Source organism: Ahaetulla prasina, chromosome 13 (genome assembly GCF_028640845.1).
Source record: "Ahaetulla prasina isolate Xishuangbanna chromosome 13, ASM2864084v1, whole genome shotgun sequence".
Classification (NCBI taxonomy): domain Eukaryota; kingdom Metazoa; phylum Chordata; class Lepidosauria; order Squamata; family Colubridae; genus Ahaetulla; species Ahaetulla prasina.
The window spans coordinates 22,105,533-22,131,850 of NC_080551.1; the positions used below are offsets into that span (position 1 = coordinate 22,105,533).

The 26,318-nt window shown below is 45.8% G+C and overlaps 1 protein-coding gene and 1 long non-coding RNA gene across 2 annotated transcripts; both read right to left on the bottom strand.

Annotated features, from left to right (window-relative positions):
* Positions 1–3,230: 3,230 nt before the first annotated feature.
* Positions 3,231–6,906, bottom strand: LOC131184845 (uncharacterized). The gene is made up of 3 exons (XR_009152044.1): positions 6,784–6,906; positions 5,194–5,307; positions 3,231–3,473 (listed from the first exon to the last, which is right to left on the bottom strand). It is a non-coding gene; the product is annotated as an uncharacterized LOC131184845 (long non-coding RNA).
* Positions 6,907–8,238: 1,332 nt separating this feature from the next.
* LOC131184771 (uncharacterized) lies at positions 8,239–25,215 on the bottom strand. The gene is made up of 10 exons (XM_058156478.1): positions 22,203–25,215; positions 19,067–19,125; positions 17,069–17,229; positions 16,113–16,240; positions 14,939–14,997; positions 14,174–14,310; positions 13,537–13,661; positions 12,050–12,108; positions 9,989–10,123; positions 8,239–8,248 (listed from the first exon to the last, which is right to left on the bottom strand). Exons 1-10 carry the CDS (start codon positions 24,771–24,773, stop codon positions 8,239–8,241), a joined length of 3,444 nt encoding a protein of 1,147 aa, XP_058012461.1. The 5' UTR covers positions 24,774–25,215.
* Positions 25,216–26,318: the final 1,103 nt, after the last annotated feature.

The window sequence follows — 26,318 nt, forward strand, 5'->3', positions numbered from 1 at the left end:
GTGTCGCACATGTATGTGCGGGACACATCGAATTATGGGCGTGGGCATGAACACGCGTGCACGATCCCCCCCCCGCGCTCTCCCTGCTTTTGCCACGCGATGGCAAAAAAGTTAGCCATCTGTCCTATAACAAACATATGCTGTTATTAAGCCTCTGTAAAGTATCTGGTAAGGGACACGGTGGCTCAGAGGCTAGGACGTTGAGCTTGTCGATCGAAAGGTCGGCAGCTCAGCGGTTCGAATCCCTAGTGCTGCCGTGTAACGGGGTGAGCTCCTGTTCCTTGTCCCAGCTTCTGCCAACCTAGCAGTTTCGAAAGCACGTAAAAATGCAAGTAGAAAAAATAGGGGCCACCTTTGGTGGGAAGGTAATAGTGTTCCGTCCACCTTTGGTGTTGAGTCATGCCGGCCACATGACCACGGAAACGTCTTCGGACAGCGCTGGCTCTTCGGCTTTGAAACGGAGATGAGCACCGCCCCCTAGAGTCGGGAACGACTAGCACATATGTGCGAGGGAAACCTTTACCTTTAAAGTATCTGGTATTCGTCAAACATATGTTCCTGCCATTTGATCTGAACCCATATCAATCTTTTATCTCTTCCTCTCCTGCCATCCAGGGCCTAGCAGGTATCTGGGGTTGGAGTTGCGTGCAGTTTACTCCTACAGCCTTAAAACTTACACCTTTGATCTGTGCAAGTCCCTTTCCTTGCAACTGCCAAGGGGCCAATTGTGAGAAGAAAGGAGTACTCAAGGAAGAGATAACACCCGATAACGCTAATTGGGAGGCTTCTATCCTTTTGCAGGGCAATAAGGAATACCCAAACTTAATCAGGAGGTCAGAACTGGAGGTTTAACTGATGCTTAAACAGTATAAAAAGGAGTCACACACACACACACACACACACCCAGTGTGTGACTTTTCCTTGCCTGTCCTTTTTGTACGTCTTTGGAACTGCTGACCCAGTCTTTAAACTTTGATCAAACATTTAGTAAAATGAAAAAGTAACTGAAAAGAAAGTGGGGAAAAAATCGGGATTGCTCAAATACCACTTTGGAAAATACTAAATTGAAAATGAATACAACAATAGAGAGAGAATGGAGAGGGATAGAGGAGAGAGGAAGGGAGAGAGAGGGGGAAAGAAGAAAGGGAAAAGGAGAGGAAGAAAGAGAGGGGAAACAAGAGTAGGAGAGAAAGTAAGAAGGGGGGAAGAAGGGAGGTGTGAGGGAAAGGAAGGGGAAGGGGAGAAGGAGAGGAGGAAAGAAGAAAGTAGAAGAGTAGATGGAAGAAGGGAGGGAAAGGAAAGAGAAGGAGAGGAAGAAGGATTGTTGTAAAACAAGGGAGATGAAATGGTAGACAAGCAACCCCGAATATACTTACAATTGTTTAGGATGAAGATTGTATTAGTATGAAAGCTAAAAGAAAATATGTATGTTAGATAAAAGACTGTACAGTTAAGATACGTCTATGAGAAAAAAATAAAAAATAAAACTTTTTTCAAAGACAAAAAAAAAAAGATTAAATGCGGATTCTTTCTCAAGCCTCCCTTTAAGTCCTTATTTGACTCACTATGGCTTAAGCGTATTGTCAGACCTTACATGGTCAAATAAGTCAAAATGGCAGTTGTAAGCAAAGCTCCAGGTGTTTTCTGTATGTTCCATCTTGTCTAACTTGGTACCTGAACCCCGAGTCCACAGGTTTCCAAACTTCTGGCAACTTTTAAGATTTGTGGACTTCAACTCCCAGAATCCCACCTATTCCCCTAATCTATGGCTTCCCGCACCAGATACTCAAATAAGGCGTGAGTCGAAGGTAATTTTTTACAATTTATTCAGGACTAGATTTTAATACAACAAAACGTTTTGGTAGCTAGAAACCTGGAAGAAGTACAGTAACCAGGCAGGTGTGACTTGCTCGCTATTAAAACAAACAATAAAGTCCATCAGATGGTGAGACTAAGGAAGTAGGAGTAAGGGGGGGGGAAGTGAAATGCCAAGGGGAAAAAATGGGGGAAAAAACTCAGCAGTTAAAAGGGGCCGCCTCTGTCTTGAACGGCAACTCAGCAAAGTGGATATTTCACCTTTCCCAAAAATGCAGATAGGCAACGGTGAAACTTCAGGGAGTGTTTAGACTACAACTCCCATCCTTCCTGAGGGGATGGGAGCTGTAGTTTTGACAGCCCCTGGAGAGCTACACATGGCTAGCAGCGGAATACAGTTAAGGCAATTGAGCCTTGAAAATTGTCAAGCGGGGCGGGGGGGGGGATAAAACGAAGAATTAAAACACGTGCTGTCAATTCTCGAGATCATAATACTGCAATAATAAAAAAAACGAAATAATCCACTTTGCTTCTGTTGGTTCCTCTACCGTTTGGGTCTGGTTGCTTCTTAAGAGGACACCGGGCATCAAAAGATTTCGAAGGTTCAAATAGTGTTGAAAAGCAGATTTGGAGAATCAACTTTTGGTTGGGAGGTTATTTTAGGAAGTCAAAAAAGAGGAAGATAGAAACTCAGCTCAGAATGGCCATGAAGAACTGGCATGTGCCGGTTCCAATTCTGCAAAGGTAGAATCTGGAGTCAGTCCAATCCAATCCATGTATCAAAAAATCTTCTTGGGAGAGTTAAAACAGGATGTCTCCAAATTTGCTAGGTTACTTCTGGCGCGAGCACCAAAAAGGTCTTCCCCACCCCCCCCCCATCATTTTGGACACTGGGATCAATTGTCCAGAACTGACTGCAATCCTCCTGTCCATTGTTCAAATCCAACCAGCCTTTCGGATTGTGTTTCTCGTGGTCTGCACAGCCTACAAACGTTATCACATTATTATTTTTTTAAAAAAAGAGATATATAAAATATCCATGGTGCCACGTTCCTTCAGTTTTCCTGGAAGAGTCCCATTTTCCACTTTTGTACACATGTTGACCCGATTCAACCATCAGGCATTTAAACCAGAGGCGATTTTTTTTCTACCCCCAAAAAAATTCAAAATCCAACTAAATACAGTTCCCCTCCCCCACCCCAGCCCCCCAAGGTTAAACTTTTGTATCTGGAAGAGAGAAAAAAGGGGAAACGGAATCGTTTCATTCTCTTTCGCACAAAGAGAGCAAGAAATATTTTATAAAGACATCGTTTAAAAGATCCAACTTATTATAATAAAAGAAACTGGGATGGTTGAAACTGGGAGAAAATACCGGAGTGTGGGACATTTACCCCCAGATGCAATAGAAAAGTGAAGCTTTGCATCCCAGCTGCCTTTCCTTAAAAGGTCCTAGCACAAAAAAACAAAACCTAGCACACACACAAAAAAAAACCTTTGACACGTCTGGTTTTAAGGGAGTTTTTCACAGAATAAAACTTGGGGAGTTCAATCTAATAAATTGTCCGGTGATGCATTGTGGCATTGACAAAGAGAAATGGTTGCATTTTTGTACTGGTTCAGGCATTCTGGTATTCAAGGCAGGAATCCTTCGTCTTTCCCTGTGGGTTATAGGAAAAACGAGTTAGTCCTCAGCTTATGACCACAATTGGGTTCGAACCGGCATTACCACCAGTTCGCTTTGCGCATGCGTTTTGCATGTGATCAGCTCGCACGCACGCCAAATTTGCGCTTTGCGGAAGCACGCTGAATTGCTGAACAGCTGAGGCATTGCAATCCACTCTAGCACGCCTTTCAGGTGGGCTAAAAACAAAGGAATAAAGGTAGGTGTAGCGCAGGGGCGGGCAGGTGGGAGGGCCCAGATGACGGTCGGAGCTAACCACTTCGCTGTCACATCAACATCTCTGCTACCGGCTCTCCCGGACCGGGGAGAACCGGTAGCAACCCACCACTGAATTGAGCCCAAAATTCCTGCGGCTAAGCGAGACATTTACCAAGTGCATTTTAGCCTTTTTACAGCCTTTCTTGCCGTTATTAAGCGAATCACTTAAAACAGGGGTCTCCAACCTTGGTAACTTTTAAGACTTGTGGACTTCAACTCCCAGCCAGAAGCTTTGCTGGCTGAGGAACTCTGGGAGTTGAAGTCCGCAAGTCTTAAAAGTTACCAAGGTTGGAGACCCCTGACTTAAAGTAGTAAGTATGTTGTGTCTCGTCCGATCTCACCACCACAGCCGGGGTCTGCTTATCTGCTTCCGAACGCTGAAGAATGTCCTAGCATGCCTCCCGGCCCCAGCCCTGGCTCCATGCCCAGACAGGCTGAGGAGGAGGGTGCACCTCCCGGCCCCAGCCCTGGCTCCATGCCCAGACAGGCTGAGGAGGAGGAAGCACCTCCAGCCCCCAGCCCTGGCTCCATGCCCAGGCAAACGGAGCAACTAGACCCCTCCCCCTCCTCCACAGCATGTGAGCCTGAGGGAGGTCAACTACCAACAGCTGCCGACTGGAGTGACCCTTGCTTCAGAAGAATTGATAAGCGGCGTCAACAGAAGGAAGGGAGGGGCAGGCCGGGGTAAGTGCTGAGTCATGGAGCCACACCCCATGGCCTATATAAAGGACCTGCTTTCTGGCATTCTCTGAGTCAGGCAAAGTCTAAACATATCTTGCTGAAGTCACTTCCTGGTCTCCTGCCTGCCTTGAGAACTTTGCTAGGACTTTGGCAGAGCTGCAGAGGCACCCCTGATTCGGATTTCCCTGACCCGGCCGTCAGCGGAGGAGTGGGACACAACAAAGTAAGCTGGTCACACAGTTGTTCAGCCGAGTCTGGCTTCTCCACTGACTTGGCTTGTCAGAAGGTCGTAAAAGGGGATCACGTGACCCGGCAACTGTCATAAATACGAGTCAGTTGCCAAGCGCCTGAATTTTGATCACGTGACCTTGGAGATGCTGCAACGGTCACAAGAGTGAAATGCGGTCATAAGTCATCTTTTTGCAGGGCCACTGTGAACTTTGGACAGTCATTAAATGAACCGTTGTTAAGTCGAGGACTATCTACAGTTAGCATCTCCACAAAAAGGTCCAGTAAAAAGTAAAAACTAGCCCGGTGGACTACAGCAGGGGTCTCCAACCTTGGCAACTTGAAGGCTTGTGGACTTCAACTCCCAGAGTTCCTCAGCCAGCTTTGCTTCGCTGGCTGAGGAACTCTGGGAGTTGAAGTCCACAAGCCTTCCAAGTTGCCACAGTTGGAGATCGTGGATTAGAGATCTTGCTAGATTTTTTTTCCTGCAAGGGACTACTTGCAAAGAATCCCCCACACCCCAAATCTACCTCTTCAACAGTTGTTTGATATCCTGGATTATCCAGCTCAAAGGCTTCTACATCCACTGCTGCGTCAGACCCTCTGTGGATTGTAATTTTGCCACGCCGAGCAAGCGCTTTGGGCTTCAAAGAAAGAATAAAGCAGGATGTGAGTTATAACAAGCTAGAGACATCTTTGGGATTTCTGAAAAGGAGCCCTGGGGAGCGATTGCAAGTGTCCAATCAAAAACTTCCAGTGTTGGAGAATTCACAACTTCTGGAGGCAAGTTGTTCCACTGATTAATTGTTCTCATTGTCAGGAAATTTCTCCTTAGTTCTAAGTTGCTTTTCTACTTGATTAGTTTCTACCCATTGCTTCTTGTTCTACCCTCAGGTGCTTTGGAGAATAGCTTGACTCCCTCTTCTCTGGGGCAGCCCCTGAGATATTGGAACACTGCTATCCTGTCACCCCTGGTCCTTCTTTTCATCAAACTAGACATGTCCAGTTCCAGCCACCGTTCTTTGTATGTTGCAGACTCCAGCCCCCTAATCATCTTGGTTGCTCTTCTCTGCACCTTTTCTAGAATAGAAAATAGATTTTTTTTTTATTGGCCAAGTGTGATTGGACACACAAGGAATTTGTCTTGGTACATATGCTCTCAACGTACATAAAAGATACCTTCATCAAGGTACAACACTTACAACACTTAATGATAGTCATAGGGTTCAAATGTACCCTATGTATCCTAGTACCCTATGACTTAATGATACTCATAGGGTACCAGAGTCTCAACATCCTATTTAATCTCATGACAACCAAAGAAGCTGCTAGACCAGTGGTTCTCAAACTTTATAGTGCTGCGACCCCTTTAATACAATTCCCCATGATGTGGCGACCCCCAACCGTAAAATTAATTTCGTTTTGAATTTATCGCACCTGAAGCCGTATTGGCTAGCGATCTGAACTGCTTGCGATTGCCTTGAGGATGGAGGCATTAAAGCGGAGACTCCTCCCCTATTAAGTTTATCGCGCCTGAAGCCAGATTAGGCTAGCGATTGGGAGTGATTGCAGCTGGCTTGAGAGGGAGACATCAGAGCAAAGATTTCTCTCTTTTTTAATTCATCGCGCCTGAAGCCGAATTCGGCTAGCGATTGGGAGTGATTGCAGCTGGCTTGTGGAGTCAACCATTGGAGCGCGATTCTTCGACTCGCAAGTATACTTCCCATATTTCCGATGGTCTTAGGCGACCCCTGGCAAATTGTCATTCGACCCCCAACGGGGTCCCGACCCACAGGTTGAGAACCACTGTGCTAGACTATGTCTTGAACCAGGTTTAGGACTCAAGATTCAGAATTTGAATCTGAAGAAACGTCTCTAGCTGAACCTGTGGGATGTCAGTCTCGAAAGACTCCAAGGCAAGAATTGCACGAAAGTGATTAAAATGAGTCACACCACCTGAACAATGAGAGCAATCAGATGAGGATGATGGAAGGCCACCCAGCCCTTCCCCCCACACACCATACCAAGAGAGTGGAGAGAGAAGCAGAGCAGAGATGCTTTATGAGGTCCAGCAAGGGAGTAAATCTCTTGATTAAGTGACCTCTGGCTGCAGCTCTTACCAGCCAAAGAGAGGTGGGGACAGCAATTACAGCAAGGAGAAACATAATGATGAGGACTACAGCATAGACAGGGACACCTGGTTTTTTCAAGGAAGGCTCCAGCCCAGCACCTGAGAAATTAAAAAAAAAAAAGTGTTAAATCAGGTAATGTCTGTCAAGAGTATGAATACTGATAGCTGGAATAGACATGGTAACAGGTCAGCCAATGGGGACTGTTTGGAAACTGAAACATAGTATTTGTTTGTATGGGGCCATAAGAGACAGTTTGGAGCCTGGGCGTGGCTTAGACTTTGCTGACCTGTATGTAAGAGTTGGTTTGGCCTCTGTAATGGGAGCCTCTGTACAATATATTAGCCTCTGTATCTCTCTACTCTGTAATGACTTGCTTCTGTGAATATTGCTTTTTTTTTCCCTTTTATTTACATAGATACATGACCTGGCCACGTCTACCCACGAGCCTGCCAAGTTTCTGGAGATAACGAGGAAATTATAGATAAGGCCAGAATTACTCACGAATATATTCTTTCCTCCATTGAAATAGTTAGCTCGCCAATTCATTAGCTCGCTAACTCATTACTTTGTCCAAGACAAAAAACCAGCAAGCCCCGCCTCCTATTTATACTCTCTCCTGATGTGACTGCATGACAATTATGACTTGGCTCTGTCCCAACTCTTCCCCTGCTGCGCACGGCGACACGCCACGTGACCTTGCATCGCCTCCAAAACTGTTCTTGGGGCTACAAATCAGAAGGAGGCTCCATGGAATCAGCCTGTGCCGGCCCCTCCCCATCCCTTTGAGTGGGTGCCAGGGAGGGAAAGGGCTCAAGAGAAGCAGGGCTGGCCAGGTCTGCTGCCTCACTTTCTGAATCATCCGAGTCCAGGAGTCGGGGTCCAGGAACCTGGGTCACAACAGTATCCCTCGCCGCAGGGCCCTTCCGGGCTGACGATCGGGATGCGGTCGAGCTGGGTTCTGCTCATGGAAGGCCTGCACCAGGTCAGGGCATGAACGCCGGAGGCATCTACCCAGGAGAAATCGGTCCCGATCCCTTCCACGCGATCAAATATTGGAAACGACCTTCAGCCAGCGGGAGTCTCAGACGCTGTGGACTTCAGATTCCTCCGATCCGCCTCGCGACAGTGACGGGTGCTGTTGGGCACCGGGACTCGTGTGGCCTCAGGAACCAGAAGGGACCGTGAAAACGGGTGGATCCGCATGGATCGTGGCAGGGTCAGTCGGTAGGCTACCGGGTTGATGACTGCCTCGACAGGAACGGGCCGATGAATCGGTGGTCCAACTTCTTTACCGGGCGGTCGGACGGGAGGTGTTTGGTGAGAGCCACACCGTCTCCAATCACAGCGGGGCGTTGTTCGCCGGGAGCGGTCGGCGGACCGCTTGTAATCCTCCTTGCCCGATTCAGCTGCTGACGTACAACTGTTGGACCGTATGCAATTCCGTCAGGAAGGTCTGCGTTTCGGGAACAGGAGAGTCCGGTGGTGCCAGAGGGAAGAGCCGCGGATGGTACCCCACATTGGCAAAGAACGGGGTCATCTGAGTAGAGGTGTGCTGAGAGTTGTTAAAAGCAAACTCCGCCAGGGACAGGTAGTCGGCCCAGTTGTCCTGTTGCTGGTTGATGAAGCAATGGAGATACTGTTCCAGTATACCGATGACCTTCTCTGTACCCCCGTCGGTCTCCGGATGGTGCGATGACGACAGACACACCTGCACCTCCAACGCGGCCATCAGGCTCTTCCAGAAGCGGGCTGTGAACTGAACTCCGCGGTCCGAAACCACCCTGTCCGATAGACCATGGAGGTGGAAGATGTGCTGCAGAAAGAGACGGGCCGTTTTTGCGGCTGTGGGCAGTCCACGGCATGGGATGAAGTGTGCCATCTTGGTGAGCATGTCCACCACCACCAGCACCGTGGTGAACCCAGAGGACGGCGGCAGGTCCGTCAGGAAGTCCATAGAGATCGCCCCCCAGGGTCTGTCGGGTGTCGGCAAGGGCTGGAGGAGCCGGGAGGGGCCCCGTGGCGGTCTTGGCTTGCCGGCATGCACGCAGGATGTCACGTGAGGCATGTATATCATGCCGCACTGGGCCACCAAAAGGTCCGTGTCACCAGGTGGAGGGTCTTGAAGAACCCAAAATGTCCTGCTGCAGGGTTGTCGTGGCACTGGGTCATGACGAGGCTCGAGTGGTCCTGTGGGCACATATAATCGCGAAACTTGAGTAAGTCCTCCTCCAAGGTCCAAGGAGGCGTGGGGCCCACCTCCGCTCTCCTTTGCTGCGACCAGGCGTCCTGGCGCTGCGCCTCTCGCACCTGGGCCGCAAGTCCACTGGCTCCCGTGCTGCGGCCAAGGCTTCTGCCGGCAGCACTGTCCGTGGAGGAAGGGGTCCTTGGCGCAGAGGTACTCTGGCTTGCGGGACAGGGCATCCGCCCTCCGGTTGTGACCGCTGGGAATGTAGGTCACGCGGAAGTTGAACCGGGCAAAAACAACGACCACGGATCTGCCGCTGGTTTAACTTCCGAGCTGTGGTGAGGTGCTCGAGATTCGATGGTCCGTTCGGACCTCCACCTGATGTCGGGCCCTCCAGATGGTGTCGCCAAGCCTCGAATGCAGCCTTGATAGCCAGCAACTCTTTTTCCCAGATAGTGTAGTTGCGCTCGGAAGGTTGAGTTTCCGGGAGTAAGCGCAGGGAAAAAGTGTGCCACCATTCGTCGGAGCCTGTAGCACCGCTCCCAGAGCCACATTGGACGCGTCCGTTTCCACCACAAAAGGCCGGAGCGGGTCGGGATGCCTCAGGACGGGTTCCGTGGCGAAGGCTTTCTTGAGGGCTGTGAATGCTTCTTGCTGCGGGGACCCCACGGAATGCAACCTTCTTCCTGAGGAGCTGGGTAAGTGGAGCTGTCAGTGTGGCGAAGCCGGGATGAAGGTCCGGTAGTAGTTGGCGAAGCCCAGCAGGCGCTGAACATCCTTCACCCGACGAGGGCTTCCCAGCTACACAAAGCTTCTACTTTACATGGGTCCATGGCTATGCCTCGGGCGAGATGATATGCCGAGGAATTCTGGAAGTCCGGAAGAAGACGCATTTCTCCAGCTGATTGAGTTGTTGCTCCATAGCGTTGCAGAACCAGACTGCGTGTCGAAGGTGGCTTTCCTGGACCGGGAGTAAATCAGGATGTCGTCAGGTAGATAACCACGAACCGATCCACTTGAAAACTCGAGGAATCTAGGTAATCCTTTGGATCGACCGAAAATGCCAGAGTCTGGAGAACAGCCTTGTTGCTTGGCGCTGGTTGCTGAAATATCACGTCTCCGTAACAAACAAGAGAGCCGCCTCTACAAGTGCAACAGAAAGACATGGCTAAAGGAGGTTGATCTGGTTCACATCTGATGTTAAAACGCAGGTTGCTTATTAATTTATTTTATTTGTCGAGTACATATTAGATAATATATATAAGCATGAATTGAATACATAAAATGAATAGAATAGAATAGAATAGAATAGAATAGAATAGAATAGAATAGAATAGAATAGAATAGAATAGAATAGAATAGAATAGAATAGAATTCTTTATTGGCCAAGTGTGATTGGACACACAAGGAATTTGTCTTGGTGCATATGCTCTCAGTGTACATAAAAGAAAAGATACGTTCATCAAGGTACAATTAATTAAATACAATTAAAAGGAACATTAGGACAGGGACGGAAGGCACGCAGGTGCACTTATGCACGCCCCTTACAGACCTCTTGGGAATGGGGGTGAGGTCAACAGTAGACAGTCTTAAGGTTAAAATTTGGGGGTTTGGGGATGAAACCATAGAGTCAGGTAGTGCATTCCAGGCATTGACCACTCTGTTGCTGAAGTCGTATGTTTTGCAATCGAGTTTGGTGCGTTTTACCTTAAGTTTGTATCTATCGTGTGCCTGTGTATTGTTGTGGTTGAAATTGAAGTAGTCATTGACAGGTAGGACATTGTAGCAGATGATTTTATGAGCTATGCTTAGGTCAGACCGAAGGCGGCGTAGTTCTAAATTTTCTAAGCCCAAAATTTCAAGTCTGGTGGCATAAGGTATTTTGTTGCAAGCGGAGGAGTGAAATATTTCTGGACATGTTCAATTGTATTAATGTCCGATATGCAGTGCGGGTTCCAGATAGATGAGCTGTATTCAAGAATTGGTCTAGCAAAATGTTTTGTATGCTCTAGTTAGTAGTGTAATCTTATCAGAGAAGAAGCTATGCAAGATTAGATTTACAACCCTTAAAGCCTTTTTGGCGATGTTGTTACAGTGGGCTTTGGCACTTAGATCATTTAATATGAGTACTCCAAGATCCTTGACAGAGTGAGGGTCATCTACAAGGTCATGTCCACTCAGTTTGTATTTTGTGTTCCGATTCCTTTTATTTATCTATTTCTTATTTATTTATCTTTTTTATTTTTTTTTATTTACTTATCTACCTCTTTTTATTTATCTCACAGTGACCAACTAGGTTCGCCCACTGCACTAACCCAACATCCAGAAGTCACATTATGACTCAGTTCTCTGAGCCCAGCCTCTATAGAGGCCCCCAAAGTTGCTGGTTTCAACAAAAAACGTTATGGCTTCATGCTAGATTCAAAGAAGAGTCTAGTACAGTGGTTCTCGAACTTTATAGTGCTGTGACCCCTTTAATACAATTCCCCACGATGTGGCGACCCCAACCATAAAATTATTTTTGTTTTGAATTTATCGCGCCTGAAGCTGTATTGGCTAGCGATCTGAACTGCTTGCGATTGCCTTGAGGACGGAGGCATTAATGCAGAGACTCCTCCCCTATTAAGTTTATCACGCCTGAAGCCAGATTAGGCTAGCGATTGGGAGTGATTGCAGCTGGCTTGAGAGGGAGACATCAGAGCAAAGATTTCTCTCTTTTTTAATTCATCGCGCCTGAAGCCGAATTTGGCTAGCGATTTGAAGAGCCTGCAGCTGGCTTGTGAAGTCAACCATTGGAGTATACTTCCCATATTTCCCATGGTCTTAGGCGACCCCTGGCAAATCGTCATTCGACCCCCAACGGGGTCCCAACCACAGGTTGAGAACCGCTGGTCTAGTAGGAGTTTTCCAAATAAGCTGCATGCCAGCGTGGCCAAATTATTAACTGGCAAAGCTGTAATCCAACCAAACAGGTAGACACTAAGTTGAAGAAAAGTGACCTCAAATGTCATCAGCAACAGGCTACCTAATAAGCAGGCTATCAAAGACAAGATGATTCAATTAACTTACGTGATCTTACGGATTGCCACTTGGAGGAGATTTTCGTATTTGCCAAGTATACGGGTAAGCTGGAAAGCAATCATTTTCACAAGGTGAGTCAAGATCAGAGCTCTCCTAAAAGCCTCACCCACCCAAACGTGGCAACGTTAAGACACGTGAACCTCAACTCCCAGAATTTCCCAGCCAGCATGGAATTCTGAAGAATTCTCGGAGTTGGAAGTCCGTAAGTCTTAAAGCTGCCTTACACCATGGGAACCTTAAAAAGAAAAAGGAATTATCTTGAATTGCTTATCCAGAGTTGAAACTCCCACGCATTTCCAAGCTAAGCTAATTAAGAAAACTACAGCTTCGCTGAGATGGCTAAAAACTCAGCCTTCTTGAAAGACACTACTCAAGAAAAATATCTAAACGAATGGAAGAATTGGATTGATTATATTCAAAATAGATATCAGATTAAGAAATTTCAGATTGCCTTTGAATGAAGGATGTTGTTTTTGATTTTAATGGAAGAAGTCAGGTTATGTGAGAGAGAAGGATTATAATTGTGTTAGATTTTAAAATTTTAATGTATGACTGTTTGTTTATTGAACTATACCTTGTGTTTGCTCTGGGAAGGGGGGGGTGGTTTTGGAGGGAGGGGGGAAGGAGGGGGAGGGGAGGGGAAAAATTTAATTGTTGTTGTAAAACTTTTTCAATAAAAAAAAAAGAAATCTACAGCTTCTAATTTATCCTTATCACAAATACTGCAGAGGTGAAAAACTTAAGAATCCTCCTTCACCAGGAAAAAAATCTTATCATCCAGTGCCTGCTAGAAAAGAACGGTGCGTAGACCTAAGAAAATCAGACTTTATAAGTGGTGAAATCTGAACCATTTTACTGGTTTGCTGGCTGCGCATGCGCAGTGCGCACCATGCACCAAATGCAAGGTATTCATGTGCGCACCCACAGTGCACGCCAAAAGAAGGCATGGGGTAAGTAGAACAGTGCGTGAGGAGGGGGGTGATCAGCTGTGGCACACGATTTTTTTTTTTACTTTTAAAAGCATTTTTTTACCTCTTCAGCCAAATCGGTTGTAAAAAAATGCTTTTAAAAGTAAAAAAAAAAAAAAGGCTCTGACCATCACTCGGATCAGCTGTGATCATCAGAGCCTTCTTTTTTTATCTTTTAAAAGCATTTTTGACAACCTATTCCTACCATTCGGGCGAGAAAGGCGAGCAAGCTGGAAAGAAGCAGCAAGCGGGCAATTGGGTGGCCATGGGTGGGGTGGGAGCAGGGATTTTTGCTACCGGTTCTCCGAACCACCCACCGCCATCACTACCAGATCGGTCGGTCCGAACCGGGAGCATTTCACCCCTGCTTTATAATCTATATACCTTTTACTGCTTTAAATAAGACTAGATCTACATCTCTTAATAATAACCAAGCATCAAGAAGAGTTTTCAACGTATGTAGCAAAAGATGAATTTGGATTTCCAGCAACCGTTCATCTCACTTACCGTATCGGAGAGATCCTTGGCAATGTTCTGACGTTCTGCAGAAGAACGGTCCAACATCTTCTCATTGAATATTCTGTTGGTTATCAAGAAGGAAACTGGGAAGACCTGCAGACTGAGCTTTGAACCTAGAACCAGAGAGTTGCATTTAAGGAAAAAGCTAACTCTCGCCCAGGGATGAAACTAAAAAAAATTTCCTACCGGTTCTGTGGCCGTGGCTTGTTGGGGGAGGTCATGTGACTGGGTGGGCATGGCCAACTTGACATCATTCACATCGAGGGGCTCCTCACCGGCCCCTCCCCTCCCAGCCACTCCTTGTTGTGAATGGCAGGAAAATGGGGAGGGGAATATTCCTGCCTACCATCCTTCTCTTAGTCCAGGGGTCTCCAACCTTGGTCCCTTTAAGACTTGTGGATTTCAACTTCTAGAGTTCCTCAGCCAGCTTTGCTCCCAGAGGTGAGCGGCGACTGGCTGGGCATGGGTGGGGCCAAGGAAGGGCAATTACTACCGGTTCTGCGAACTGATGCCCATAATCCCAAATGGTTCGCCCGAACCGGTCCGAACCGGTAGGATTTCACCTCTGCTCTCGCCTGAACCCAACCTCAGGCCTAAAGTCTGTCATGGCTTTGTACCCACTGACCGTTGATGGAGAGTGAGATGAGGTCCACAGACACATTTGAAAGCCCAATCAGTGCTTTGAGAATCCAGGGAATGTCCACATGAGTAACGCTCCTGATGAAGATATTTCCATTTATATCAACGCCACCTTGGGCATTTCTGTACAAGAGAAATTAGGTTACTTTCTGTTAATGAAGACTTTGACTTGACTTCCAGGAGATGTGAAAATTCAGCATTTGATATACATTTGACTACAAGCAAATATATATATGCCCGGACAGAATGAGCAAACAAACATCCCTCCTACAGTGTGTGAGCAAGAAGCCAGCCACGAGCTAGAATTGCCGGCAGCTGAGCAGGAGGACAAAACGTGGACAGATCCCCGCTTCCGGAGAATGGAGAGGTGACGTCAGCAAAAGGAAGGGAGGGGCAGGCCTGGATAAGTGCTGAGTCATGGAGCCACACCCCATGGCCTATATAAAGGATCTGCTTTTTGGCAGGCAAAGCCAAAAGTCAGGCAAAGTCTCATCTGGTTGCTGAAGTCACACCTTGGATTCCTGCCTGCCCTGAGAACTCTGACAGGAATTTGGCAAAGCTGCAGAGGCTTCATGGCCATGCTAGATACAGACTTCCCAGACCCGGCCGTCAGAGGAGGAGTGGGACACGACAGGCTGTTTCAAATGAACCCATGAAGTTGTTTTGGATTGGTCAAATGTCCAGCCTGAAAAATGTCCAGCCCACTGTTTTTTGTTGGAGAAGCGATCCTTCCCAGAAATTTGCTACGTACCGATTATCAACAAGCGAGATCAAAGGAACTACATATCGGGTTCCAAGCAAGAATTTCATCTGTATGGGATGAAGAAATTATTGTATCACCGAGTCATAAATTCAGTTTGCAGAGTTAAGGATTAACTGCATCTCAACAGAGAAATACTCTTAATTTCTCATCCCTCCCTAAATCCTGGAACATATTTACACTTCATTAAGCTTAAGGTTTCCTGGCACAGAAGTTCATCAAGAAAAATTATCTGAGATCTTAATTTGGAAGCAGTAGACCAAACCTACTCGTTTAATTAAAGGGATGTGGTGGCTCAGTGGCTAAGACGCTGAGCTTGTCAATCGAAAGGTCGGCAGTTCAGCGGTTCGAATCCCTAGTGCTGCCATGTAACGGGGTGAGCTCCCGTGACTTGTCCCAGCTTCTGCCAACCTAGCAGTTCGAAAGCACATAAAAATGCAAGTAGAAAAAATAGGGACCACCTTTGGTGGGAAGAGAACAGCGTTCCATGCACCTTTGGCATTGAATCATGCCAGCCACATGACCACGGAGACGTCTTCCGATAGTGCTGGCTCTTCGGCTTTGAAACCAAGATGAGCACTGCCCCCCTAGATTCGGGAACGACTAGCACATATTGTATTTTTCGGAGTATAAGACGCACCTTTTTCCCCCAAAAAAAGAGAGTGAAAATTTGGGTGCGTCTTATACTCCGAATGTAGCCCCGCCCAGCTTCTCAAACGGAGGTTTCAGAGGCTGAAAAAAGCATCAGAAACTAAGCTTCAGAAAAGAAGCTCCCAAACAGAGTTTCAGAGGCTTTTTTTCCGAAGCTGTTTCAGAAGTTTCAGAGGCAGAAAAAAAAGCAAAAATAAAGCAAGGCACAGAGCTCACAACCAAGGAACCTGTTGCTAAAAATTCACCTCTGGGAACAGCTGATTGGGATTATTCCGGGAGGCCAATCCACCAGCCAATCAGCTTTTTTCTTATTTTCCTCCCCAAAAACTAAGACGTGTCTTATACTCCGGTGCGTCTTATACTCCAAAAAATATGATATGTGCAAGGGGAACCTTTACCTTTACCTTACTTATTTAATTTAACCAAGCAGGACTGGCTAAACTCATCCACAATAGACCTCTCTTCTATCATGTGTTCTCCAGGCCTTGTTAAGTCAAGGACCTTGTTCCATTACCTTGATCTTCAGACTTTCCAAGTGTTCTTGAGCAAGGTTCTTGTGATCAAAGGCTGATATGGACCCCAGTTCCAGGAGACTGAAAAATACAGCCAACTTCTCAGGTTCTAGATTTTTCAAGCTGAATCCTAGTGAAAAGAGAGGACAATTCTAGGAAGCAAGTCTACTAGCAGAAGCATCTTCCCATTACAAATCAACCAATAGATAAAAACCTAACAAATAAATTTCAGTAAGGAAATGAAGTTTGCTACTGCCTTGTTGCAGGAAGGAAATTAAGTTCCTTAATTAGGCCTGTTGTTTATGTAAATGAAGACTCAATCAACCAGATGATTGAGATCACGTGGAGTGTTAATACCACTTTATAATGCCTTGAAAAGGCCACACTTGGAATACTGCATTCAGTTTTGGTCGCCAGGATGTAAAAAAGATGTTGAGACTATGGAAAGAGTGCAGAGAAGAGCAACAAAGATGATTAGGGGACTGGAGGCTAAAACATATGAAGAATGGTTGCAGGAACTGGGTATGTCTAGTTTAATGAAACAAAGGACCAGGGGAGACATGATAGCAGCCTTCCAATATCTCAGGGGCTGCTACAAAGAAGAGGGAGTCAAGCTATTCTCCAAAGCACCTGAGGGCAGGACAAGAAGCAATGGATGGAAACTAATCAAGGAGAGAAGCAACTCAGAACTAAGGAGAAATTTCCTGACACTGAGAACAATTAATCAGTGGAACAACTTGCCTCCAGAAGTTGTGGGTGCATGGAACACCCTATCTGGAAGTTTTTAAGAAGATGTTGGACAACCTTTTGTGGTGTAGGGTTTCCTGCTTAAGCAGGGGGTTGGACTAGAAGACCTCCAAGGTCCCTTCCAACTCTGTTATTCTATTATCTAGGCCAAAAGTATCTAAAAAGGTTAAATCATGGCAGCCAGACCAAAGCCTGTTGCTTGGTGACTCACCATTTAAGTGCAAAGATCTCACATCTATCCTCCAGTCAAAAAACGCATCTATTTTCCGGCTCTCAACCTTTGTCACAATTGTCCGTATGATGTCAGAGGGGGTGGGAAGAAGGCCTGTTGCCTGGAAGACCACCTGGCTCTCCACTACGACGGATCCATTCCTATGGGACAGAATTCAGGAGAACATCCATAGACATTAACACATTCCTAGCATGTTAGAACTCCAGGAAATACCAGCCAGCAGACCAGGACTTCTAGATGCAACCATTGGAAGGATTCCAGATTGGACAAAGCGTTATTATGGTTCTATCTCAAATATTGTCCAAAAGAAGAAAATCTCTGGAGAGAATACTCTCTGCATAGAACACCCCATCTTTCTTTCTTTTTCTTTTTTTTAAACTTTTTATTGTTTTATTGTGATACGCAATCTGACAAACACACAACACACAACATATTTTTATTTTTTTATTTTTTTGCATTTATATCCCGCCCTTCTCCGAAGACTCAGGGCGGCTTACACTATGTTAAGCAATAGTCTTCATCCTATTTGTATATTTATATACAAAGTCAACTTATTGCCCCCAACAATCTGGGTCCTCATTTTACCTACCTTATAAAGGATGGAAGGCTGAGTCAACCTTGGGCCTGGTGGGACTAGAACCTGCAGTAATTGCAGGCAGCTGTGTTAATAACAGACTGTCTTACCAGTCTGAGCCACAGAGGCTCATATAAATATATATAAATATATAAACATATAAATAGCTCCTATTTTTAAACGATGTTTCTTAGTGGTCTTCTTTCGCTTTTATACCTTTTCCCCTCCCATATCTCATTCATTATTTTATTTTCTTTCTTATCCCATTTTCTTTATTTACATTAAATTATCTAATACTAATAGCTTTTTTCTACATCCTTATATATTTATTATTTACATATTGTACATTTCTAATTTCTCCCCTTTATTTTTTTCCTTTATCTCTAGTCTCAAGCCGTTCAGACCATTTGTTCCAGATCATAATCAACACCTGTCTCTTCTGGATCACCCCGTCTTTCATGCTACATAGGTAGACAAAAGTAATGATGGGGAAGAATTAACATATTTTTTTCCAAATGATCCAACTGATTTGAATCCGCAATTGATCTAATACACCGATTCAGAACTTCTGTTCTAAGTGTTCAGTTTGCATCTACACAGATGCAAAACCAATTTAGAAGAACCAATGAAAATTTAAGGGCAATTATTATAGCTGCACATGAGCTCTTCTGAAGCTTGGAATAAATTCAGAGGCATCCCCCTTTCAGAAACCAAGACAGGGCAGAGAACTGACCAAATCTCCATACTGGTATTTCATACCAGTAATGAAATGTAAAATTTGTTACTACCAGTTCTGTGGGCGCGGGTGTGGCCAACTTTTTTTTTAACTTTTAAAAGCATTTTTTCTACAACCTCTTCAGCCGAAGAGGTTGTAAAAAAAATGCTTTTAAAAGGCTCCTCTGACGATCGCAGCTGAGTTGTCTGATTGTCAGACGGCTTTTCTTTTAAAAGCATTTTTTTCCTTTAAAAGTAGGGAAAAAAGCCTCTGATGATCGCAAGGCTCAGCTGCGATCGTCGGAGGCTTTTAAAAGCATTTTTTCTACCACTTCTTCGGCCGAAGTGGTTCTAGAAAAAGTGCTTTTAAAAGGTTCTGACGATTCCAGCTGAGCCGCACAATCATCAGAGGCTTTTTTTTTTACTTTTAAAAGCATTTTTTTTGGCCGAAGAAAAAATGCTTTTAAAAGTTTAAAAAAAAACCTTTGATGATTGCATGGCTCAGCTGGACATGGGTGGGGAGGGATTTTTGCTACCAGTTCTCCGCACCACCCACCTCCATCACTACCAGAGCAGGCGATCCGGTCCGAACAGGGAGCATTTCACCCCTGTTTCATACCCTTCTATCCTTAATTCCATAGGTCTCTTCCTGTCTAGAAACCAAGCAGGACATTTGGCAGCATACTTACAAGAAACGAAGAACCTTTGCATGCAGAAAGTTCTCATAGGTAGACAGCATCTTCTTTAACTGGAAGCAGAACATTTAGATTGTTAAGGAACAGTTTTGCCCAGAAGAATGTTAAGAATGTAAGAAGGAGAGAAAACTCTACATGGATAATCCATGGATATTGCACAATGTGTCTTTCTTTGTTCAACACAACCAACTTTGGATATCAAGCTCCACAAGATCAAGAAAGTAAGAACTGAAAACCTCAGTAAGGTCTCTTTAATGTTAATTTTGGGATAAATGAAGAGGCGGAAATTATATTTCCAACCCTTGTTAAAGCACATTCTGAAGACTTGCCTTCAGAAGTTCTAGGTGCCCTCTCCCCTTCCACTGCATCGAAAATCTCCTGTGTTCATGCACAAAAGATGAAAGAGAGGCAGTGGTGTGGTCCACATTTCCCTTGGTACTTTGCATAAACAACCTATGATCTCATATCACCCCATATATCAGAGGTCTCCAATCTTGGCAACTTTAAGACTTGTGGACTTCAACTCCTAGAATCTCTTGAAGTCCACAAGTCTTAAAGTTGCCAAGGTTGGAAACCCCTGCCATATATAGTCCTTCTTTGCTTCTGCATGCTGTCAATTACCTTTTAATAACCTCCTGTACTGACCTTGACGCACAGACTGTTATTATTTCTAAGCATCAAGGACCCCACCAGACTTATGTCACTGACTTCAACCTTATCATTATTCTGAACAGATGTGTCCCTCTCTAAAAGGGAGGGTGAATTGATAGATGCCTGCCAAGAAAAGAATGTCTCCTGGAAATGTCCTTTGGCAAGCACCTTCAGGCCCTAAATCAGATCACCTTCCTACATGAAAATGCATTTAAGCCCAGAGAAGTCAGAGATGGGACTTCAGGGTAGACCAGGATGGTGCTATATTCCAGTTGGCACAAGATAGGGTCCATCCAGAGTCTTTTTCAGAGTTCCTATCTGCAGAAAAGACACTTAAAAGAGGGCTGTGAAAATATTTACAGACCTCTCACATCCTGGACATTCTGGGGATGGGGAAGGGGATGGGGGTGGGAAATGGAGATGGGGATAGAGTAGAGTAGAGTAGAGTAGAGTAGAGTAGAATAGAATAGAATAGAATAGAATAGAATAGAATAGAATAGAATAGAATAGAATAGAATAGAATAGAATAGAATAGAATAGAATAGAATAGAATAGAATAGAATTCTTTATTGGCCAAGTGTGATTGGACACACAAGGAATTTGTCTTTGGTGTGTATGCTGTCAGTGTATATAAAGAGAATAAAATACATTCATCAAGAATAAAAAGATACACTTAGTGATAGTCGAGGTTACTAATAAGCTATCAAATCGTACTAGGAAACAAATAAAAACAATATAAATTGAAAGATACAGCAACATGGTTATAGTCATAAGTGGGAAGAGATAGATAGATGGGAAGAGAATAATAATAGTAATAAAGTCTCAGTAAATTATTTGACAGTGTTGTGGGAATTAGTTGTTAAGCAGAGTGATGGCATTTGGGGAAAAAAACTGCCCTTGTGTCTAGTTGTTTTGGTGTGCAGAGCCCTATAGTGTCTTTTTGAGGGTAGAAGCTGAAACCATTTATGTGCAGGGATGTGAGGGAATTAGTGATTGAAAACGCAAAAAGTTTTGAATTCGTGATTGGAAACCCAAAGCTCTCCAGATGTTCCCCAACTCTAGTTCCTTATGAGAGTCCTAAGCAACATCTCCAATGGTGAGGATCATTTGGAATTGCAATCGGATTAAAATCCAGAACAGGGGTCTCCAACCTTGGCAATGTCGTGTCCCACTCCTCCGCTGACGGCCGGGTCAGGGAAATCCGAATCAGGTGTGCCTCTGCAGCTCTGCCAAAGTCCTAGCAAAGTCCTCAGGGCAGGCAGGAGACCAGAAAGTGACTTCAGCAAGATATGTTTAGACTTTGCCTGACTCAGAGACTGCCAGAAAGCAGATCCTTTATATAGGCCATGGGGTGTGGCTCCATGACTCAGCACTTATCCAGGCCTGCCCTGCCCTTCCTTCTGACGCCGCCGCCTATCAATTCTTCTGAAGCGAGGGTCACTCCAATCGGCAGCTGTTGGTAATAGACCTTCCTCAGGCTCACATGTTGTGGAGGAGGGGGAGGGGTCTAGTTGCTCCGTTTGCCTGGGCATGGAGCCAGAGCTGGGGGCTGGAGATACTTGCTCTTCTTCAGCCTGTCTGGGCATGTAGCCAGGGCTGGGGCCGGGAGATGCCCCCTCCTCAGCCTGTCTGGGCATGGAGCCAGGGCTGGGGCCGGGAGGCATGCTAGGACATTCTTCAGCGTTCGGAAGCAGATAAGCAGACCCCGGCTGTGGTGGTGAGATCGGACGAGACACAACAGGCAACTTGAAGCCCTGGCTGGGGCTTTCTGGGAGTTGAAATCCGCCAGGCTTAAAGTTGCCAAGGTTGGAGACCCCTGATCTAGAGGACAATATGTCACCTACCTCAGTCTACCTATGTTAGATTGAGGAGCGGTATTTCAGAGGCCTAACTCACCCATTCCTGAAATCTCTCCTGATACTTTTTAATATTTCTACAGCTAGGTCCTGAAAGTCAGAAATTTTTGTCTCCTAAAACCCCTCCCCCCCCCCTTTTTTTTTTTTGATCTTTGGAATCCAGAGCTCTCAGGTTTACCTGGCTACCTGTCATACAATATGAAGAATTCTGGCCGTTTGCTATCTTTCAATTAATCGAGGGCCACTAAGGAACTATGGAAACATTGTAGACTGAATCAGGGCATGAATACCCTAGTACCCGACGGTGAAATTATGGCACATGTGCCAGAGGCGGCACAGAGAACCCTCTCTGTGGGCACCCATGCCATCACCAGCTGGTCTTCTTGTTTCCATCGTGCACATGTGCACCAGCCAGCTGGTCTTTGCATGCGCTGGAGTGCCAGCCAATTGGTCTTTGGGTCTCCGGCGCAGATGCATGCACAGGGGCATTCCAGTTTGGGCACTCAGGTGCCAAAAAGGGTTGCCATCACTGCCCTAGTAAGAACATCAACATTGGATTATATTCACTCAAAAAAAAAAAAAGGAAGCTTCCGCGAAGGGAAGAGAAGGAAGAAAATGCTTACCGTTAATTTAATTTCTTTTTCCAGTTTCTTATAACTTTCCGAAGACTTGTTCATCAGGGCGTTGGTGTAATTTATTTTGAGGAGACGAAACCACAAAGACAGGATACGCACTGCTGGAACAGTTGAAACGAATTTACCCAGGGTCAAATTCTCCTTCACTGACTGGTTCAACGGCGAGGTGGTGAATTCGGACCTGGCCTGCTGTGAAGAATGATCATGTTGGACTCTGGTCACCATTTTTGTTCTGGGTAATGTAGTTGTCTCTCTCTCTTCTGATCCGGATACCTCGGCATCTGCAAGGGTCACATGTTTCTTGGGCGCTGCCGTCCCTAAGATAGTGCTCAAAAACTTTTTGGTCAAAAATGGTTGGGAAGTCACGAGTTGAGCCGCTATATTCTGAGGCGGTGTGAAGATACTCTCTGGGCAAGAGAGGTTCCTACAAGTAGTTTTTGATTCAACTGGAAGAGTTCTTCGAGAGGTCCACAGAGTAGTTGTAGCAGAAAATATAGGAGTTGCCTGGTTGGATTTGGTCTCCAGGACAGAAGATGGATATGCAGGAACATCAGAATTACTGGATCTGGTGAATCTTGAGCTACGAATGGTCAAAGTTGTTCTGCCGATCATTTGTATATTATTTGCAGTGGAGGTACCTGTGACCTGGTGTCCTTTTCTAACTAGGTGGCCCTCCGTAATGTTGATAAACGTTTTCGAAGTTGACTCTGGAACATTGATTGTAGAGAAGGGAATGGAGGTAATGCTTGACAATAAAGAGTGGTGGGATGGTGTGACTGAAGATCTATCAAATTCTATCAAACCTGGAAGAGAAACTGTGGGATGAGATTGTGATGGACTGGGAAGCTTCTGTTCAACAGGACTGCCAGAAGACTCCACTGAAGCACTAGTGGTGTGTCCTTCTGAAAGATCAGTGTAGGTCAGTCTAGTTGAGGTTGCTCCAGTTGGATATAGAACATCTCCTGTATCTAAATATGGGAGTGATGGAACAGCAGAGTCGTTTTTTGTGGTACCAAGACTAAATACCTTTGTCACCAAGAAATCTGCAATTGTCTCAGGCTCAGAAGACTCCTTCCATGTTTGCCACATCTTGGACATAGGAGTGGTAGAACTTCGAGGAGATAATGGAGTAGCTCCAGTTCCCCTGGCATCTACTGGGTGAACACTGGTCAGTCTTCTGACTGAATCAGCTTCCATGGCAGTTAGGGGAGACTTTGAGGTAGGTAACTCTTTCGTACTTGCTGCAATCGCTCTCTTTCTTCCATAGTATTGGGTCTCTAATGGCTTCCCGTAATCAGAAGTGTGGGCTACAGTTTCCAACAGATCGGTCTCAAAAGGAACTCGGGGCCCAATTTCAGCATTTCCAGAAAGCAGTGTGCTCAATGGTGAAGAAGTCTGATGATTCAAGAAATTGACACCAACACTGGTTGCCTCAGTTTCAGCTTTTGAGATGGTGCTCACTGTAGGATCAACGTAACCTTCAGCTACGGAAGAAGTGTTGTCCTTTGGTTCCAATGTGACCGCTTCCACCAGGGAGCTAGTTAGTGTGTTATAAGAAACCAAGGAGACCTCATCTTCTTTTGAAGTTCCAAAAGATGAAGTTGGTGGAACGCTTTCAATGTGGTCTTTCAATAGAGAACTCTGGGGTTCAAGAAAAGGACTGGTTTCCTTCAGAAGGCCAACAGTTGCAGTTGCAAAAGCAAGCTGTGTCACTTCAAGTGAAACTTGGTGTCTTGGTGTCTCGGCTGCAGACGTAGGAATAGTATCAGTAGACCCTACCACCATCCAATTGCTCTCATTAGCAGCCACATCAAGAGAAAACACTGCTTCCACAGTAGATGAGCCTGGTGGACTGGAATTTGTCAATGGCGTCGTGAAACTGACTTCAAGCTGTTGAGATCCCTGCAAGATGGAATCTTCTGTCGATTGTTGGGCTGAAGAACTCACCACTGTAACTAAGCTATGGATAGGCAGTGAGGCTGTGACACTTTCTTCATAAGGATGGGCTGCTGTGGAATTCTCTGGATCAAGATGGGATCTAGCAGTTGCAGTTGATGGAGGAAAAAGCTCACGGGGCTCAATCCTTCTGGAAATGGGTCCACGCGAAGACCGACTGAGGCTCAGAGGTTCCCCTTGCTGCTGAGTGGAAACCCCACTGGTCTCTTCTGACTGCAATCTTGTCGAGGTTACAGGTGTAGGCATAGCAACTTGAGCGGTGGTTTCAACTGGGTATCTAGCAGAGACCCAAAGGGAGGAGAGAGGTTGAGTTACAGGAATGGTGACATCTGTTGGAGGGTTGGCAGCAGCCAATCGAGCAGTATCATAGTCTTCATTATATGTGGGCGCCTGGTCAAAGAGGGTCTTTTTTGAGCTTGCCACATGAGATGGAATAGAAGTTGGAGCTGGGAAGTTATTGCTACGAGATCTGAAGAACTTGGAAGCACCAGAGCTCTGAGTGGTTCCTTCACTACTTGATGGGAGAAACACTGATCTTCGCTCCATGGTGCCAAGGGACTCTGTTCCAGTAGAAGAAACCAGACCCTGAAGACTTGTGCCCATTGAATTAACAATGGCTGATGTTGAGTAAGATCTTCTGGTCTTCTTTCGGTCACCACTGAAAGCATCAAGACGTTGAGGAAGAGAGGTATGAAGCGGGCCGGCATTTTTCTGACTTACACCAGTTTGATTAATTAACCTGCTAAAAGACAAGTCTGTTTTTTGTTGGCTCCACTGGGCGTGTCCAAGATTTGTGGGTTTCTTGGCAGAGATGGCCGTGACATTGCTGGTTGGCCAACCGGGAGCAGAAACTGTATTTAAAAAGCTTTGATCTTCCTTGCTGGCGGCAGTGGTGAAGAAAAGAAGAAGAACGGTGAAGAGAATGGGCCACCTTGGACTTCTGGCAACTCTTACTGAATTGGGAAGAGGACATAAAATTCTTTTGTGGGCAAAGGGCAGGGCTGAGGGCTGAGGTCCTGTCCCTTGGCATCCTGTAGCAGAGGAATCCAACATGGCTGCTTCACTATGAAACAATTGGAAGTAAAGTTATTTGAGCAGATGTGCAATTTTCAGGATTATTCTTCCCCCGAATCAAATTGGGAGCAATTACTCCTAAGTACAGCTCCTAAACTCCCTTTTTGTGACCCCCACCCCTTCCAAGCCAAATAACTCAATTTTGGGGGGGTTTCACAACTCCCGAATCAGGGGTGAAATCCAGCAGGTTCTGACAGGTTCTGGAGAACCGGTAGTGGAAATTTTGAGTAGTTTGGAGAACCGGCAAATACCACCTCTGGCTGACCCCAGAGTGGGGTGGGAATGGGGATTTTGCAGTATCCTTCCCCTGCCACGCCCACCAAGCCACACCAAGCCCACCAAGCCACGCCCACAGAACCACTAATAAAAAAATTTAGATTTCACCACTGCCCCAAATGTATTTGGCTGGTTGGGGCTCCCTTAGATTGTACAAACCATGATTTGTTGCAAGCCCCAAACATCCTAACTAGCAAGTTTTAGCCTGTATGTGAATGCATAAGCCACCTTCCATCGCAATGAGGAAACTACAGTTTGATCTGTTCGTGGACAGAAAACTTCTCTCCCCGCCTGAGTGACCTTCTGGCTAGTCTGGACTCCCAAGTCCCATCTTCCTCAGCCAGCATGATCAACAGCCTTGCAGGCTTGAGCCCAAGAATTGGATCTTCTGGATCAGGGGTCTCCAACCTTGGCCACATTAAGACTTGTGGACTTCAACTCCCAGAGTTCCTCAGCCAGCTTTGCTTTGCTGGCTGAGGAACTCTGGGAGTTGAAGTCCACAAGTCTTAATGTGGCCAAGGTTGGAGACCCCTGTTCTGGATTAGGTAAGAAAGCCCCCCCCCCACACACCCTTTTTTTCCCCCTCCCAAAAGGCTAGCCTTGGAAGCTAAGCAGGGAGAGAACAGATTCAATTCAGGGATGGGAGGCCACAAAGAAACTGCCAAGATTGGAGACAGAAAAAGTATCTCAATTAAAAAGAAACCACAATCTGCTTCCAAGCCAAGTGCAAGGCCAGATCCTCCAGCCACTGAAAGTTGGAACTTACCTACAAAGAAGTCCCAAAGGTGCTTTTTCAAA

Bases quoted from the DNA above. Each gene is read 5' to 3' on its own strand.
- LOC131184771 (XM_058156478.1), bottom strand. From the start codon at position 24,773: ATGGGCACAAGTCTTCAGGGTCTGGTTTCTTCTACTGGAACAGAGTCC. The intron at 19,126-22,202 runs GTAAGCATTTTC...TTCTGCTTCCAG, and splicing joins AAAAAGAAATTAAATTAACG to TTAAAGAAGATGCTGTCTAC. The intron at 16,241-17,068 runs GTGAGTCACCAA...TCTTTTCACTAG, and splicing joins GAGATCTTTGCACTTAAATG to GATTCAGCTTGAAAAATCTA.